The sequence below is a fragment of the Melospiza georgiana genome, chromosome 3 (genome assembly GCF_028018845.1).
Source record: "Melospiza georgiana isolate bMelGeo1 chromosome 3, bMelGeo1.pri, whole genome shotgun sequence".
In the NCBI taxonomy this organism is placed as follows: Eukaryota; Metazoa; Chordata; class Aves; order Passeriformes; family Passerellidae; genus Melospiza; species Melospiza georgiana.
Genome location: NC_080432.1, coordinates 37,657,468 through 37,672,357, shown reverse-complemented (window position 1 = coordinate 37,672,357; position 14,890 = coordinate 37,657,468). Strand labels below are relative to the sequence as shown.

Genomic DNA, 14,890 nt, shown 5'->3' with positions numbered 1-14,890 from the left:
CAGATTATATCAGCCAGATAAAACTGTAATGGGAAATTATTTTATTTTATGTAACTACATTAAAAACTGCTTCTACTTTGACATATTGCATTTACACAAATATGAAGTGTTGTGCTACAGGGATTTGGAAGAGATTGTTTTGCAAAAACTGCTTTTTGAATTATTAGGCTCTTCTTGCATGTGAACAGACCACAGGTAGCACTTGATCATCCTTTGTAAAACTTCTTATTCCAGACAAAAAAAATTGCAGGTCAAAAACAAAGATCAGTAAAGTAAGAAAGTTTCACTTAAAACAAGAGTTTCTGGCATTTTTGGATTATATCTCTGAATATAATAAATCCTGTAAAAGTAACCATTGGAGAGATGACTAGGAAAATAGCATGCATGTAACTGCATGTTACTGTTTCAATTTTACCTGTATATTATTCTAAAAATGAATTTGTTGTTATACTCACTAGGTGGGGATGTATACTTGTTTCAATTTACTTTCTGCTTCAGCTGCTTTCAGACGTTTCTAGTTGAAAAATAAACACATTAAAATATTTTATTACATTAAGGTATGACATTTCATAAAACTGCACACAACACATCTTTAAATTATTTCTGTTTTGTGATTTCAGAAGAACTTCCAAAACAAGCATAGAAACCTACACAATGAAAATCATGAAAAACAAGCTCTTGATTTTTAGTATTAGTTTGAAATCATAATGTGCTGTCCTTCCCAGTAAAACTCACAGGCCTCACATATGACACCACAACTGTAAAAATGCCAATGACAACTTACATAAATCACATCTATATAAATATGTATGACACTGTGGCTACCCCTCATTGCAGAATTAAGTAAAAATTAAACGAATGAAATTGTGTTCCTCACCAGTCATGTAATAAACCTTGTCTGTTCTGTCCAGAGTGAGGCTGAGCCTTAATACCACAGTACTAGTAGCAATAAAGTCCACTGAGTCTTAGAAATAACTAAACACTTACTAGCATTAAATGCCATCAAAACTGTGGCTCAGGAACACCACAATGACAGCACAGCTATACTACTGTCAACATAGTCTGTGAATTTACTAAATCATTACTTTCTTCATTCTGGCAACAAACTTAAACCATTTTGCATTTCTATAATGTTGAGAATTGTTAGTAATTACCATATATTACACAAGTAACTAAGACAACAATTTTTTCAGCAGTGGCACAGGAAATACAGAGTTCAGGTGTCCACAGGTTTTCCAAAACATTTGTATGTAAAAGATGAAAAAAAAACATTATTTCCCTGCATTTTCTGTACTCAAGACATTACTTCTATTCACTTGAGAGAAAAAAAGGAAAAGCAAGAGAGAAGAGCATTTGAATCATGGTCAATTTCATTACAGAGGATAAAAAAAAGGAGGGGACAGATTTATAGCCAGCAATAATAAATCAGTACTACCTGTCTTTATAAGGTAATTAAAATTCAGTCCTTCATTTCCCCTGCAATAGCCACTTCTCCTCTCTGCTGTACTCTTATTTTTTGATATCCAACTTTTGCAAGGTTTATAATCCAGGAAAATATTTCCCACCTTGAGAAAACTATCATGAGATGACTCTGCTCCTGAGGGTCCCTTGCCTGAGCCATGAGGTGAGTTACAAGGTAATTCAGCTTTACTGGCCCAGCAGTCTGACTGAACCTCCTGGTGTAAACTGCTGTTCTTTTCAATTTCATTAAGTTACCTCTGTGTTGTCCATTTATAAAACTCTCACTTATAAAATTGCATCTTTAAGGAGTAATGTGTAACAAATAGACTTCTAATCAGTCCATGCCACCATTAATTAATTCCTGTGCAAGGAGAGCTCTTTTCCATTTATCTCCAAAACAGGTTCAGGTTTTTTTTTTCCTTACAGCTTTTTACTGTTCAAGATGCCCAGTTTGGAGCTACAGAAGTGAATCCCATTGACATTGCTGGTACAGTTGAAATCTTTCCCCAGTGCCAGACCTGGCAACACTGCTCTACCCTCAGCAGGCCCACAGAAAAATGCAAACAGGTCAGCTCTGCCTGCTTGGGTCAGTTTTTACAAGAGTAAGGAGAAAGAACAGCAGCAGCACCATGCTCCAAGTCTCATAAACTGGTAGTTTTTAATCTGAGAACATTTCACAGATCCCAGTGGTGAACTCTCTCTGCTTAACAGCAGGACACACGTTTTCCACAACTGTCTCTCATTCCTTTTCTTGTTATATCCAACAATATAGAACTTGTTTGCAGCCTGACAGAAGCATGTGAAACTGCCAGGCAACGGGTTACCACATTCCTCAGAGCTCCCTAACAAACTGGTCATTCTACAAAAATGAGTAAATCTCACTGCACACCTACCACAAGCAAAAGAGAAAAGACAATAAAGGGCAAAAAAGGATGAAAGTAGCCCTGAAGTAGTGTCAGAATGTAAAGGCCTGTGTAGGAAGCTGTATTAAGCCCAAATGGCAGTGTCAATGAGAAGTGACTATACTGACATTGATTAAATTTTGGCACACTTTTAGTACTGGCATGGGGGTTGTAAGGAATGCAATTTAACAATTGCTTTTCTCCTTTATTTACTAAAGGGTATGATATACTGTCTTCTAAAAAATAAATGATGCAATGATATTTCAGTATAAGCTACATTTTTGTACACTCAAATTATGGCTACCATTGGTCTCTAAAAGCAATAGAACATGTCACAGCTTGAATTCTCACTGACATACCAACTTCTAAGTACAGAGAGAGAGGAAAGGACACAGAAAGAAAACTACCAATAGTTGCAGTTTCTGAGATTAAACCTCTGTCTATTGAAATCTAGAGACAGAACTGGTAAAAGCTGGAGGCTGAAACTGAAAATATTTAGACAAGAAACAAAGCACCAGTTTGTAACAAATCCCTGGAGCAATATAATAAATTACTGGAGCAATGTAACAACGAGAGCTGATGCTTTACCTGGAAAAAAATTTACATCTTAAACAATATTTCAAACAGGTTTTACAGACTGCATTGCAGGAGAGGACCGACTATACTAACCCAGTTTTTCATGGGGTCTAATGCTAGCATTGAAAATGAATGTTTATGGGTTTTAAGAACTTTTGTTAAGAATATCTACTTACAAATATCCCAAGAACTGACCACTTTCCTAAATTAGTACTGTTTTCAGCAGTGGAAATAAATAAATGAGAGGCTAATGTATTATACTGTTGCAGAAGAACAATTTAGCCACCATTTAATGTGTTCACTCTTTCCCTCTTACGAAGTCTCAGTAAAGTCTTTTCGCATTGAATCTGACTTTCAAGGAGAACACCACAAATAAGTTTTCATTCTGTAGAAGCCATCAATCAAACCTGGCCTTCCTCAAACACTGTATGTAACACAGTGGACATGACAAGTGCCCTACCACCAGGAATGATTACCCAAGGCTGAATTAGTTTTGCTAGACAAATTCAGAGAACTTTAACATATCTTCCCTTCAGTTTGACTTGAAAGGAAGATGCTCTCAAAGCAAGGTGGTAGCAGTACCTTCACTGCCATTAAATCACCATATTTATAACCTAGCAAGAATAACATTTAGTAAAAATTATGATAAATAAACCCTTTTTATCCCTGACACAACACATCCAATTCACACAAAGAAATGAAGATAACCAAAAGCAATTTTTTTATACTAAATCACACTGATCTAGAACTCAGAGATTGTATTTTAAGATTCAAGTATGTGCAATGACCTTTTCATCTTCCCATTCCCACAAGTCCCCCTGCCCCTCATGCATGAGATTTAGAGAAGAATGACTGAAATTTCCACTTTATTACTGAATGCATTTTCTTCCTGAACTACATTCAATTATCACTGCTTGTTCTTTTTGAAAAAAAAAAACCCTACAGATATTGTTTTGACTGAACTGTATCAATTTTTACCATTCAAAAAAAAAAAAAAAAAAACTAAACAAGGGCATGATGAAGTTATGATCCCTTCTTAGGAAGGATTATAGAAATGTTAGCCAGGATAAAAGTTAAGCATTTGGCCTACACTGGTTTTATTACTGAAGATCACATACATGACCCTGAAAGAACATGGCTAAAGAACTCCATCCTGAGTGTATTGCCGTGGTCTGAGTAGGATGTTGGAAGTTTATTTAGTCACAAGTGAAACACAGGCATTTACCAGAGCATTCAAGTTGCAGATAACCATAAAGCCTATGTGATTTTTCTGTAAAAACCCTAATCCTGTGAAAGGATATGCAATCTTAACACATACACTTTGATCATTGCAGCAATAGAATCATAAAGAGCTCTAAAGAACTACAAAAGGAATCTTACTCTTTCACCAACTACTCCAGAACAAGTATTTCAGAATAAAAGCCACATTTTTATCTGATTTGTAAAGATAATCTGTTGCCCAGCCATTAAGAGCTGACAAGATACACAGCAAATCTCTGTTGACAGCACCTCTCTAGGATAAAAATCAACAGTGGGGAAAAAAAGGGGGTTTAAAGTGAAAGGAATAGTGACAAATCTAGAAAAACATGCCTTTATAGGGAACATATTATATTTTATTTGTATTATCCATAGAACTAAATTGTCCTAGTGATACTCCAAGACACTACCATGCAGTAAAATACTGTAAAACTCCTGTCCCTTACTTTCCATGCCCTAACAAAATGATGTAGAAACAATTTCAAATAAGCCAGAACAACCTGAACTAATCATCCCTCTGACACATTTAATTTGAAACAAGTCCAAAGATCCATCTAATTTTACAGCTGTAGTTATTACAGCATAAAAATTATTTTCAATACACTGTCCATAACATCACCATCAATTTTGTGGCAAATAAAGGAGGTACTAGCTTAAACATTAAATCAGCAATTAAAATGGAGCCTTTTCAACTATTTTATGGTCTAAACCAAGGAGTAAATATATAAGGAGTACAATATATAAAAAACCATCAACACTGACATTTTGCCTAAACCTGCTAAAAACATCTCAGTATTGGTACCCAACATAATCTTGATGTGTTTTTGCTCCAGAGCAACCCAAACAGTCGAACATTCCATCAGAAGGACGAACAAAACCACTGTGTGCAGAATGGTCTCAATTTTGAAATGCTGGTAATGCCAAAGTAATGCTTTGTCCAGAAGCACCAATTAAGGGTTCATAACACCAGCAGCCACTGTAACACAATGGATTTTGTGCTTCCTTCAGTCCCATGGCAGAGCTTCACAGTCTAAAGCATTTGCTCTGCAGCCCATTTCCATCTGATCCCCTACTGAAGGAGGAACCAGGAGTCCTACTGCTTCAAACCAGCATAAAATACAAATAGGCTAAAAAGCTCTTCACAGCTATGGGATGTACAGCAGAGGATTCAACAATGCAGCCTGTAACACCACTGGTCTATACCCCAAAATATTACCTTAGGCCTCCCATTGTATATCTTTTCAAGAACACAAACAGATTTTTATGGTTTAACAAGATCACTTTTTCACTTTTTTAAAGAGTATCTCAGACTGGTTAATTCTGAAATAGTCATTGAATTACCTGCTGCACATATCTGTCAGTGGTTTTCCACATGTAGTAATACTCAATGATGCTAGTCAGTGACTTCCAAGGCAGCTGAAAAACATTTGTTACAAGTTAAAGTGGTTCCAAGAAATTGCAATGTCCACTTCTTATTAAACACATGTTAAAATCAAGTATAGTTGAGACAAATACTAAAACCTGGATGTGTTAAATAACTGCATTAGAATCCATATGCAAAAAAACACATATTGCAATTAATAATACACAACCATTAACAAGTATGCAGAATTATGGTATCATACATCCAAATCCAAACGTAATTTATTCTGTTTAATTCATATAGTTAAGCAAAATGATCAAAACAGAATGCAGATTTCCATCAGGAAACACAGAAGGCAATATCTTTTGTAAAGTGTGTCCATTGGAGAATAAGGTTAGGACTAAAAGAAATCATCTTGACAAGACTGTGCTTGAGTCTCATGATAATTTTACTCTTAAAAAATACAAAGGATACCATACATAGCTCAGATTTTTCATGTCCCATAACAGCTCAGCAGCTCATACATTACCACTAGTTTTGCATAAACTCCCACATGCTCTCAACTATTATCAAGAAACAAAAGGATGCGAGGGACAAATGTTACCCCGAGCAACACGAGTGATACTGACAATAAATATTTCACAAAAATCTCTGTACAAACAACGTGCCTTTGATAATGACAATTATTTTGGGTGCCCACGTTCACCAGTAAAATAAAAATGTGTTAACCTAAGTGTAGGGAGAAAATTAGGCAATCATTTCTAATTATCACCAAATAATCTATTTAACTCCAGAAGGTCTTTCTATAATTTAAATTAGGATGTCTCATCGACAATTTATGCAATTTTTCTTCATAATTTGGAAACGTAATTTGTGTGTTATATTTTCTAGAAGCACACATTAATGCAAATATTATCTGCTTTCTAGAAATGAGGATGATGTTTAGGATGTTCCAGAAAATACAGGTGTGGAAACTGTTCTTTCCAACCATACTGACCCCACTAGGCAGCTTTCTGCGTATTTTAAGCCAAAAGAAGAGCTTCCTGAACCTCTGGTTAAATTCTTAAAACACCAGAGAAACATCTTCTCAAACTCCTCTCCCTGCATGCAGGAGCTGACTACAAAAGGAATTTTTCAAGTTGCTTGATTCAGGTTCAGAGTCAGAAGGGTTCCACAGCGTGTGAATCCCTGAACATTTACATTTGATCCAAAACCAGCAGTGTATGAAATGCTTATGCTGATGTCTCAATAGTAACACAATTCAGGTTCATAAAATCCTTTTGCTTTCTCAGGTAAATTATGCCTTGAGAGAAATCTTCCCTCAAAAAGGCCAGTGACAAGATGCGTTTGATGTGAGGTGACAGGTAAAATGATTCTCAGTCTTCAGGTCCACATTCCCCCTGGCATCCAGGTGAAATGCTGTCACCCCAACTACCTGCCATTGACAATTAGTACATTTTAGCATATCCATATTTAGTTTCCTTTCTGAATATTTATTAGCATGTTCATGCTACAAATGTTTGTAGCATGAACATGCTATTTTCTCTAGAAAATACTTTTATCTGTTTTAACTGTGGCTGTGGCACCAGTATGTTTATTTATTCACTAGGTATTTACAATTAAAGGAAGGTAATTAGGATGTTTGGACCAAATAACTGTAATCCTTTTATACTTTGATTCAAAACTTGGAAAAGGTGTTTGGCAGACTGAGTATGGACAACCTGTATTCCATTTACCTATGCACTTAATGCTTTGAACTGCCAGTGAAGCTGAGAACCACAGATTAATACATTGTCATTATCAAATTCTGTTCTTGAAAGAAGTAAATATGCTCATCTGCACAACATTTTTGAAAGAGAAAATTAGCAAAAACTATCAGCTCTACAAAAACAGAGAGAGGGGAGTTTTACATTTCTTTAGTTTCCCCAGGCTAAAAATAGACCAATCAAATTAGATCAGCAAGAAAAAATTAGGATTATAATGCATCCTAAAATGAACATGGTAATTTTAAGGCATGTTTTCACAATTTTCTAAAGCTGGAAAACAGTTGCTCCTGCTTTCTATAAACAGTCTCTATTCTTGATTACTAAGGCCTTTCTTGCCATATCTGAGATGAAATAGTTATAAATTTGTGAAAACTGTTGATAATGAAAAACTAAGAATTAACACGTATATCATCTTTGTCTTACTTTTAGGTAAATAGTTACATTTGGAGAACATAGAATAGCCATTCTTTTTCCATTCTACTACTCTGGGATGTGAAATAATTCAAGCGCATCAAGTAAATTGAATTAGCTTATAAGGTTTAGCTTGATTAGGATTCACACAGAGCCTTAAAGATAGAAGAACCTCTCCTACAAGAGTCAATGAGTCAACAGTTGATGAAAATTATTATTCACCAGCTAGATTGGTAACTTGATTACAATTGAGCATCACCTAGCCATGAAAAAACCTTAAAGACCTTTACACCATTTAACTTATAACAATCTTGTTTACTAACATTTAGTGTTTGTAGCTTAATACTTGAGCTGCACATTGAACATCAAACAGTGGCAGTTCCCAGTAACTGCTGGAAAAGTAAATTAATCTGCCCTTTACAGAACTGTCATGTAAGGCTGCAATTGCAGCAGCTGTGCTCTGTAAATCTGGGCCGACACAGAAAAGGCAACTCCTGTGGGATGTAATGACTCAGGCAGGTACCACATCACCCTTCTGCTTCAGCAGACTGTTACCAGCCCCTTTCAGCCATGCAACATGACTTTCTTGCCTGTCCTGTGGCACCACTGTGTGACTGCTGAGGTTGGAGTTTAATCTCAGGCACTGCAGATTTAGTTTTACCATTAGATCCTACCTGGAGACCCAAACAAGTTCACACGTACACTATCAGCCCATTATCTTCTTTGCCCTTGCTCTTACAACACATCTAATAGTACTCAGATACTTATCAGATGTAAACTTATCAATGGCTTGCCACTGAAGAGAGGGATGATAACAGATGAAAGTACTATGGTGGAAAATCACTGCTTACATGCTACATAGTTCTACCTACCTCACCTTGCAGGAACTTTTCACATATCCGTGATCTAAATCTCCAAGGACTATTTTCGATGATTACTTAAAAAGCAAATGGGTGTTTTCAAATCCCTGCACTTTTAGATTGCTACATAGGAAGTGAGAACGCATAAATTTTACACCAGAGAAATTAAGAAATCCCAAGACTACACAATGGCTAACATAATTGAAAGCTTTCAAATTACATAGAATTAAATAAAGATTGTGCACTGTTCTTAGTACCATATAAATTGAGATATAAAATAGATGTTTTCTAAAGATTAAAAAAGTGACTAATAGATAATATCCCTGTTCTAACTAAAATAGTGCCCCACATCCATTTGTGCTGCACTGACTCATGGTTAAGGTTCCCTCAGTAGGCTATGCAATCCTATCACCAGATCTGGGTGTGTCTCCTGCTCTGGGAGGTGACCAGGGCAAAATAGCTGCATTTTGGGAAGGAATATTCAGTGAAAGAGGGCTGGTATTGGGACAAAATTTTATCAGGGTATCCAAGACACAATTTTAACATTGTAAACAGTTTCTATTAAAGTCATTCAAATATCTAGCATTTGAATATTACAAATGCAGAAGCAATTCTTGCAACACATTACTACACTGCACCACTTTAATGCAGTAGTAGGTAACACAAAATTTATACAGAAAATAAAAATACCACATAAATACCAGAGACAAGCCTTCTGAATGCTTGGTCACAAATTGTGTTAGGACATAACTTGTAAACAGCCAATAAAACATGTTATATGCTTAGGGCATTTTCAAGAGCCAAATATTATATATTAGGAACCATTTAATTAGAAGACATAGCTCCTGAACTATTGTACACTTACAAATGAGACCCATTTGTCTGTATAAGAAATAATAAGGAAGCCAGTTTACCTTAAGATTTCTGTTCTAAAATATCTATAAATACTGTTTTCCAGTAATATTTTCTTGAATTCAAAAGAGCTGTTTCAGCCATGATGCAATGTTCAACCTTATGTCATCAATGTAATGAACATTTTCTCCCTTAGGAATCTCAAAATTAAGCATGCAGACGTAATACACCTATTAAAATGTCAGTTCCTTAGAAAAACAATAGCCTTCACTTCCCACCTATATTCAATTACCTGTTCCATTCCAAATCTGTGAAAATGAAGGAAAGACAGCTCATTACCAAGCCTCCTCCCACTGTCCTGTAAGGACTTCTGTCTTGTAAGGACTTCTGCATTTACCCTACATTTTTCCCCCTCACAAAGACTATTAATAAACTTCTGTAAAGAAAATTTAAAAATCTGAGTTCTCAGAGTCATGCAGTATGAGATGAATGTGAAAATGTTTCAATCGACTTCAGTCTCAAAAAGTTGAATTATTTTGGTTCAAATCTTAACTTTTTCATGAAACCCAACTTGAACATTGTACAACAGAGGAAATATTTTTCCTTGAAAGGAAAAGGCTCTCCATAAAATATGAAAAAAATTGCAGCAAATTGCTAGCAACTCCAGCAATCCATTTAATTTCATTACTTTGCATTAGAATTAGCAAATTAAAGGTTTACTGCCCTATAGTCTGATACTTCAGTACAAAAATAATTGTAGTTAGAACATATTAGAAAACATTTCTTTTACTTTTCAGAACTGCCAAAACATCTAATATGTCAAAACAACTCCCTGTGGTACATTTTAAAACCTATCTGAATTCAAATTTCTCTCTGCTAATCATAGCAGAAAACCCCAGCTTTCCAAAAACACCCAGGGGAGTCAGCCATGTAGCTGCTAATGAATTTCACTGGAAATTGTGGAAACACACTGCAAAGCTCCTGGACCTTTTTCAGATGCTTGTAAGATCGTTGTAAAAATCCTTATTGGAGCGTCTCAGCGTGAGATGCCGTACCTGATATTAAACCACAAAAAAGATAATCTTCTGTCACCATCTTTCCAAACAACAGCACTGAACAAGAAAGCATATTGACTTTCAGCCAGATAAAATGTATAGATATGTTAATCACATGTGTCAGCTACACAGATTTCTCCCCTAGCTAAACCTTCCAAACCTACAGAAAGAAACTACGCTCAACCATGGCAAAACACAGCTCCAGGAAAGGGCACTGCTTTCATACTTACAAAGTCTTGTCGAATGTCATTGAAGTCCTTGCCATACTTTTCCAAAGCCTCTTCAAATAAGCTAGCTTCTGATGCTGACCACTCCTCCATTTCATCTCTGCACAAGACAGGCCCTCCCAGGGGCACCAGGACACCAACGGCACTGCTCAGGTCATAGTTGTGCTTATGCAGTGTGTCCATTGCATGAAACTGGCAGGGACAAGCAGAGAATAAACACGTGTTTAAATTAACACTAGTCCATCTCAGTTAATGCAAATTCAATATATTGTTCTCTATAAACCAAGCAAGGAGACTCAATTAGTTCTAAAATTAGAATATATCTTGATATCGTATTTTTCCGCTGTGGAATATGAGGAAAATAAACGGTTTATTACTTAATCTGGGAAAGGAAATTCCTTGATAACATGTTTACCAAAAATGACATTAGTTTATTAGTTCCTGAAAATTACTAGCAAACATTTCTAAAGAATCTCTTGTTGGTAGAAACTGGTTCCGAGAAACCCGATAAAGACAGTGGCATATATTGACTCTGGGTCCATTTTCAATTAACAGAAGCTCTAAATAATAACTAAACAGCTGCTCAGACATCTATGAGCCCAATATTCTCATTGCTGGAGAAGGAAGACATTTATTGTTTTCATTATCATCCTACTGAAAGAGCAGCAAGATTTTTGTCCCTTGCTCAACACACTTATCCCAGACGGGTAAATAAGGTTTCTTTGGTTGATTCCCTTTCTGTTATAAAAGGGAAAAACAGAAAACAAAGATATTAGAACAATCTTCCCACTGAATGCTCCCATTGGTAATCAGTGGTAGGGAATACAAAAAGTAAACTAATCCAACTGTTGGGAAAATGAGCAGCACGCAAGACGCACTTCCGACTCAGGGTCCCAAAAGACCCCAGCAGCACAATCCAACTGGCTGTGCTGAAGGAGATATCAGAGCTATAAGTGTGATAATGTCTGGGACTCTATCAGTCCCCTCCCAACGTGTCCTTCCACAGTGCTGAGCTCCATGTGTAGTGTGCAAACTCGCACAAGGCCACAAACCCAGCTATGAGAAAACCTTGCAAGGAAGGAGCACTCCTGTATTACGTGCCAGTAGAGCAATTCCAGCTGAGCTTCTGCATCCAAATCTAGTGCAAATAATGGATTTTTCTTGTTTTTTGCCATCTTCTAATCAATTACTATTGTCTTTCCCCAGTGTTTACTATAAGTTTTTGAGTGCTATCAAGCATCACATTCTGGAACTGTTTTGTTCTGCAAGAAGCAATGTCACTATTATCCTGCAATGCATCATTTTACTTATGGTTCAATCAAATTGACCAGCCTGGAGAAAAGCCATTGTTAAAATCAAGCATTATTACAGTAAAGTATGTAACATAATGCCTAAAATCCATCAGCTTCATATTAGAGAATGTACACTGAAATCACTGATTTATTATTTACTATTCAGGCAAATGAGTAAACCAGGTCTAAAGATTGAACTCTTACAGTAGATGTGCTACTGAGGTTTAAATCTGTTTAAATTGCAACCCTCATAGAAAAGCAGTACACACAGGATGTCTTCCAAGCAGCTGCTGAATCCAGATCTATTCACTGATACCAACTTTCATAAAAACAATAGCAGAAGTGAATACATTGGAATCTTGCTCTTGCTTTACGTTCATTTTTCATCTATAATAAACACCTGACTCCATAATGCTTTTTTGATATTACTAAAGAAAAGATTTATACTGAACTCTTTGGATAATTACTGCCTTCCCTGAGCTGTCCTGTGACAGAAGACCACTGACAAGTTCTTTGATAACAACTCTGCCTTCTACAGGGCAGACCTGCATCAAAGTTCCATACTGCAATGCAAATTGTGGTAGCAAAAGCATGAGAAGCCTGAAGGCATTAGAAGAGGCTGAGACAAAGTCCTGGGACATCTTTTTATCTGCTTCACCTGAAGAAGCAGGAGGCTGGGAGACCAGCATTGCCTCTCCCAAGCAGGAGCCTGAAGGACAGAGAAAGAGCCACCCTTCCCAAAGAACTCTTGCCCAGAGCATGCTGTTCAGCACAGACGTGGGGCACATCAGAGGAAAACTGTTAGCCATGCAGCTAAATGGCAACTTCAAGTCCAAATATAAGCAGGTAGAGGAAGAAACTTTCCACCAAAAGCTAAGGAAGGGCTGCATGGAGCTGGAAGAAAGGGCATGAGAGGGAAGGAGTCCTGCAAGCAGCCACACAACACAGCTCCCAAACCATCTGCCATTCCAGAGTGAGCTGCCTGCATCAAAGCACTGAAACTAGAAACAGAGTGGATTCTGAATTCAATCATACTTTAAGTGTGTTTATCTTAGAAGCCACATATATGGAAGGCTAATAAAAATAATTAAAGAGATACCATCCAAAATGCAAAAAAAACCCAAAAAAACTGCTCATACTTTTCATTTGGAAGAGACATCCAATATCAGATTCAGGTCCCTACAGTAAGGTCACTTAAGCTCTTCTGAACAAACCCAGCACAAGGAGCAAGTGATGCCCTCAGCCTGCTTTGCTTTAAATGGCTTTCATGGTGAGTATATGCACTATAAAGTATTTAGGAATCTGAAACACAAGGTCTTCCAAGTCTCTTTCTCTTCTTAGAGATGAATTTTCATTATGAAATAAAACTCTGTCTTTGAGAAGGCCAGAAATGCAAGTTTTAGTTGGTTGCCTCACTGTAAGAGAAGCCCCTTATCATCTAAGAAGGTAAACACACATTGTTTCACATCTTCTGTATGGTTTTCTAAAAGCAGGGAATTTCCTGTCTTGTCTCATTACCTTCCCTATGTTTTCAAAATAAAGGAGCCTGAAAGCAGCCTCTCAGTTGTTATTCATCTGCAAGAAATGTGTATATCAGCCCTGGATTTATCTACGTTCATTATCGAGGCTTTTGGTTTTTGTTTTGAGGTTTTTTTTTTTGTTTTGTTTTTAATATCACTCTGTTTACAGTTATCTCTGATTAAAACTAAATAGGATTAAAACTTAATTAGGAATACTGGAAAGCCACAGGTGTGGTAAGCAGAAATCCCATTAATATCACCTTAGGTGCAAGGGTTATCTGCCTTGCATTAATAAGATAGATAGTATCATTTTCTTAGTGTTATGCACCTATATGAGAAGTATAAATGAGAAACACCACAAGTTCTGCAAATGTCTCTACCAACTTTAACTGCTGCTGAAAATATGCTCCCAATTAACATGGAAATGTCTGAAAAAGTAACTATTATAATGACAAATATGTCTTTTCTTAATTTAGAAGGAAGTATGTTGCCAAAAAGCTAAAAAAGTAGGGTTTTAAAAAGCTGAGGGGGTAGGAAAATGAGAAGAGACAGACACAATAATTAAGCCTAGGGTGGCTCCTTTAATGCCTCATTATAAGATATACCTTTCATTAAGTGTAATGGAACTTAATGGATCATTTGCAATGGAGAAACATTAACATGGCACTAAAACAAAGTACCCCTTTATTAGCAGCATTGCACATGTACTTTCAAATGAGAAGTTGCCATAAGGATAAATCCACACTATTAAATACTGAATACAGGATGCAAATAAAGAAGGGATTTGCAATATGTGAAATTTATTAGAAATTCTTAATCCAACGAAATATTAATATAATGAAAAATGGTAAGAACTATTTTGATGAACAAAATTAAGTATTTAATGTGAACAGAATTGTGCTGATAAAAGTCATATTAGCAACTGTGAAACAGAAAATTCATTTTGAGTATTACTGAAAACATTACATTTTACCCCTGCCTTTACGATGCTGTCATAGCCCAGACTAAATCAGTTTTCTGTTCAATAGCCTTTAAATATACTACAAAAGTGTACTTAAGAAACAAATTAAATATTTTTCTCATCATAATAAAAAAATTATTTTATCTGAAATACAAGAATTGTCCCACTGAATCAGACCAATCACCCATTTAACTAAGCATTGTGTCTCTCACAGTAGCACCAAGGAATATTAGCTAAAATATTCAGGTAAGTCTAATCACAGTCTGAGGTCAATTCCCATTACACTCACCAGCAAAGCTTCAGAATGAGGACATGAGGACAAAGCTTCAGAATGAGGAAGGTACACCTTTCCCTCTTCTCCTCAGTACTAATTTATGGCCTATATGG

General features: G+C 36.3%; 1 protein-coding gene across 3 annotated transcripts in view; it reads right to left on the bottom strand.

Moving 5' to 3' along the window:
- The window catches only part of MTA3 (metastasis associated 1 family member 3), a 167,606-nt gene that overhangs the window by 88,685 nt on the left and 64,031 nt on the right, over nucleotides 1–14,890 (bottom strand). For all 3 annotated transcript variants that reach the window (XM_058020133.1, XM_058020134.1, XM_058020135.1), the window contains exons 9-11: nucleotides 10,734–10,922; nucleotides 5,538–5,612; nucleotides 456–514 (exon numbers count right to left, since the gene is read on the bottom strand). In XM_058020133.1, coding sequence (XP_057876116.1) covers nucleotides 456–514; nucleotides 5,538–5,612; nucleotides 10,734–10,922 — 323 coding nt within the window. The remainder of the gene's footprint in view (nucleotides 1–455; nucleotides 515–5,537; nucleotides 5,613–10,733; nucleotides 10,923–14,890) is intronic.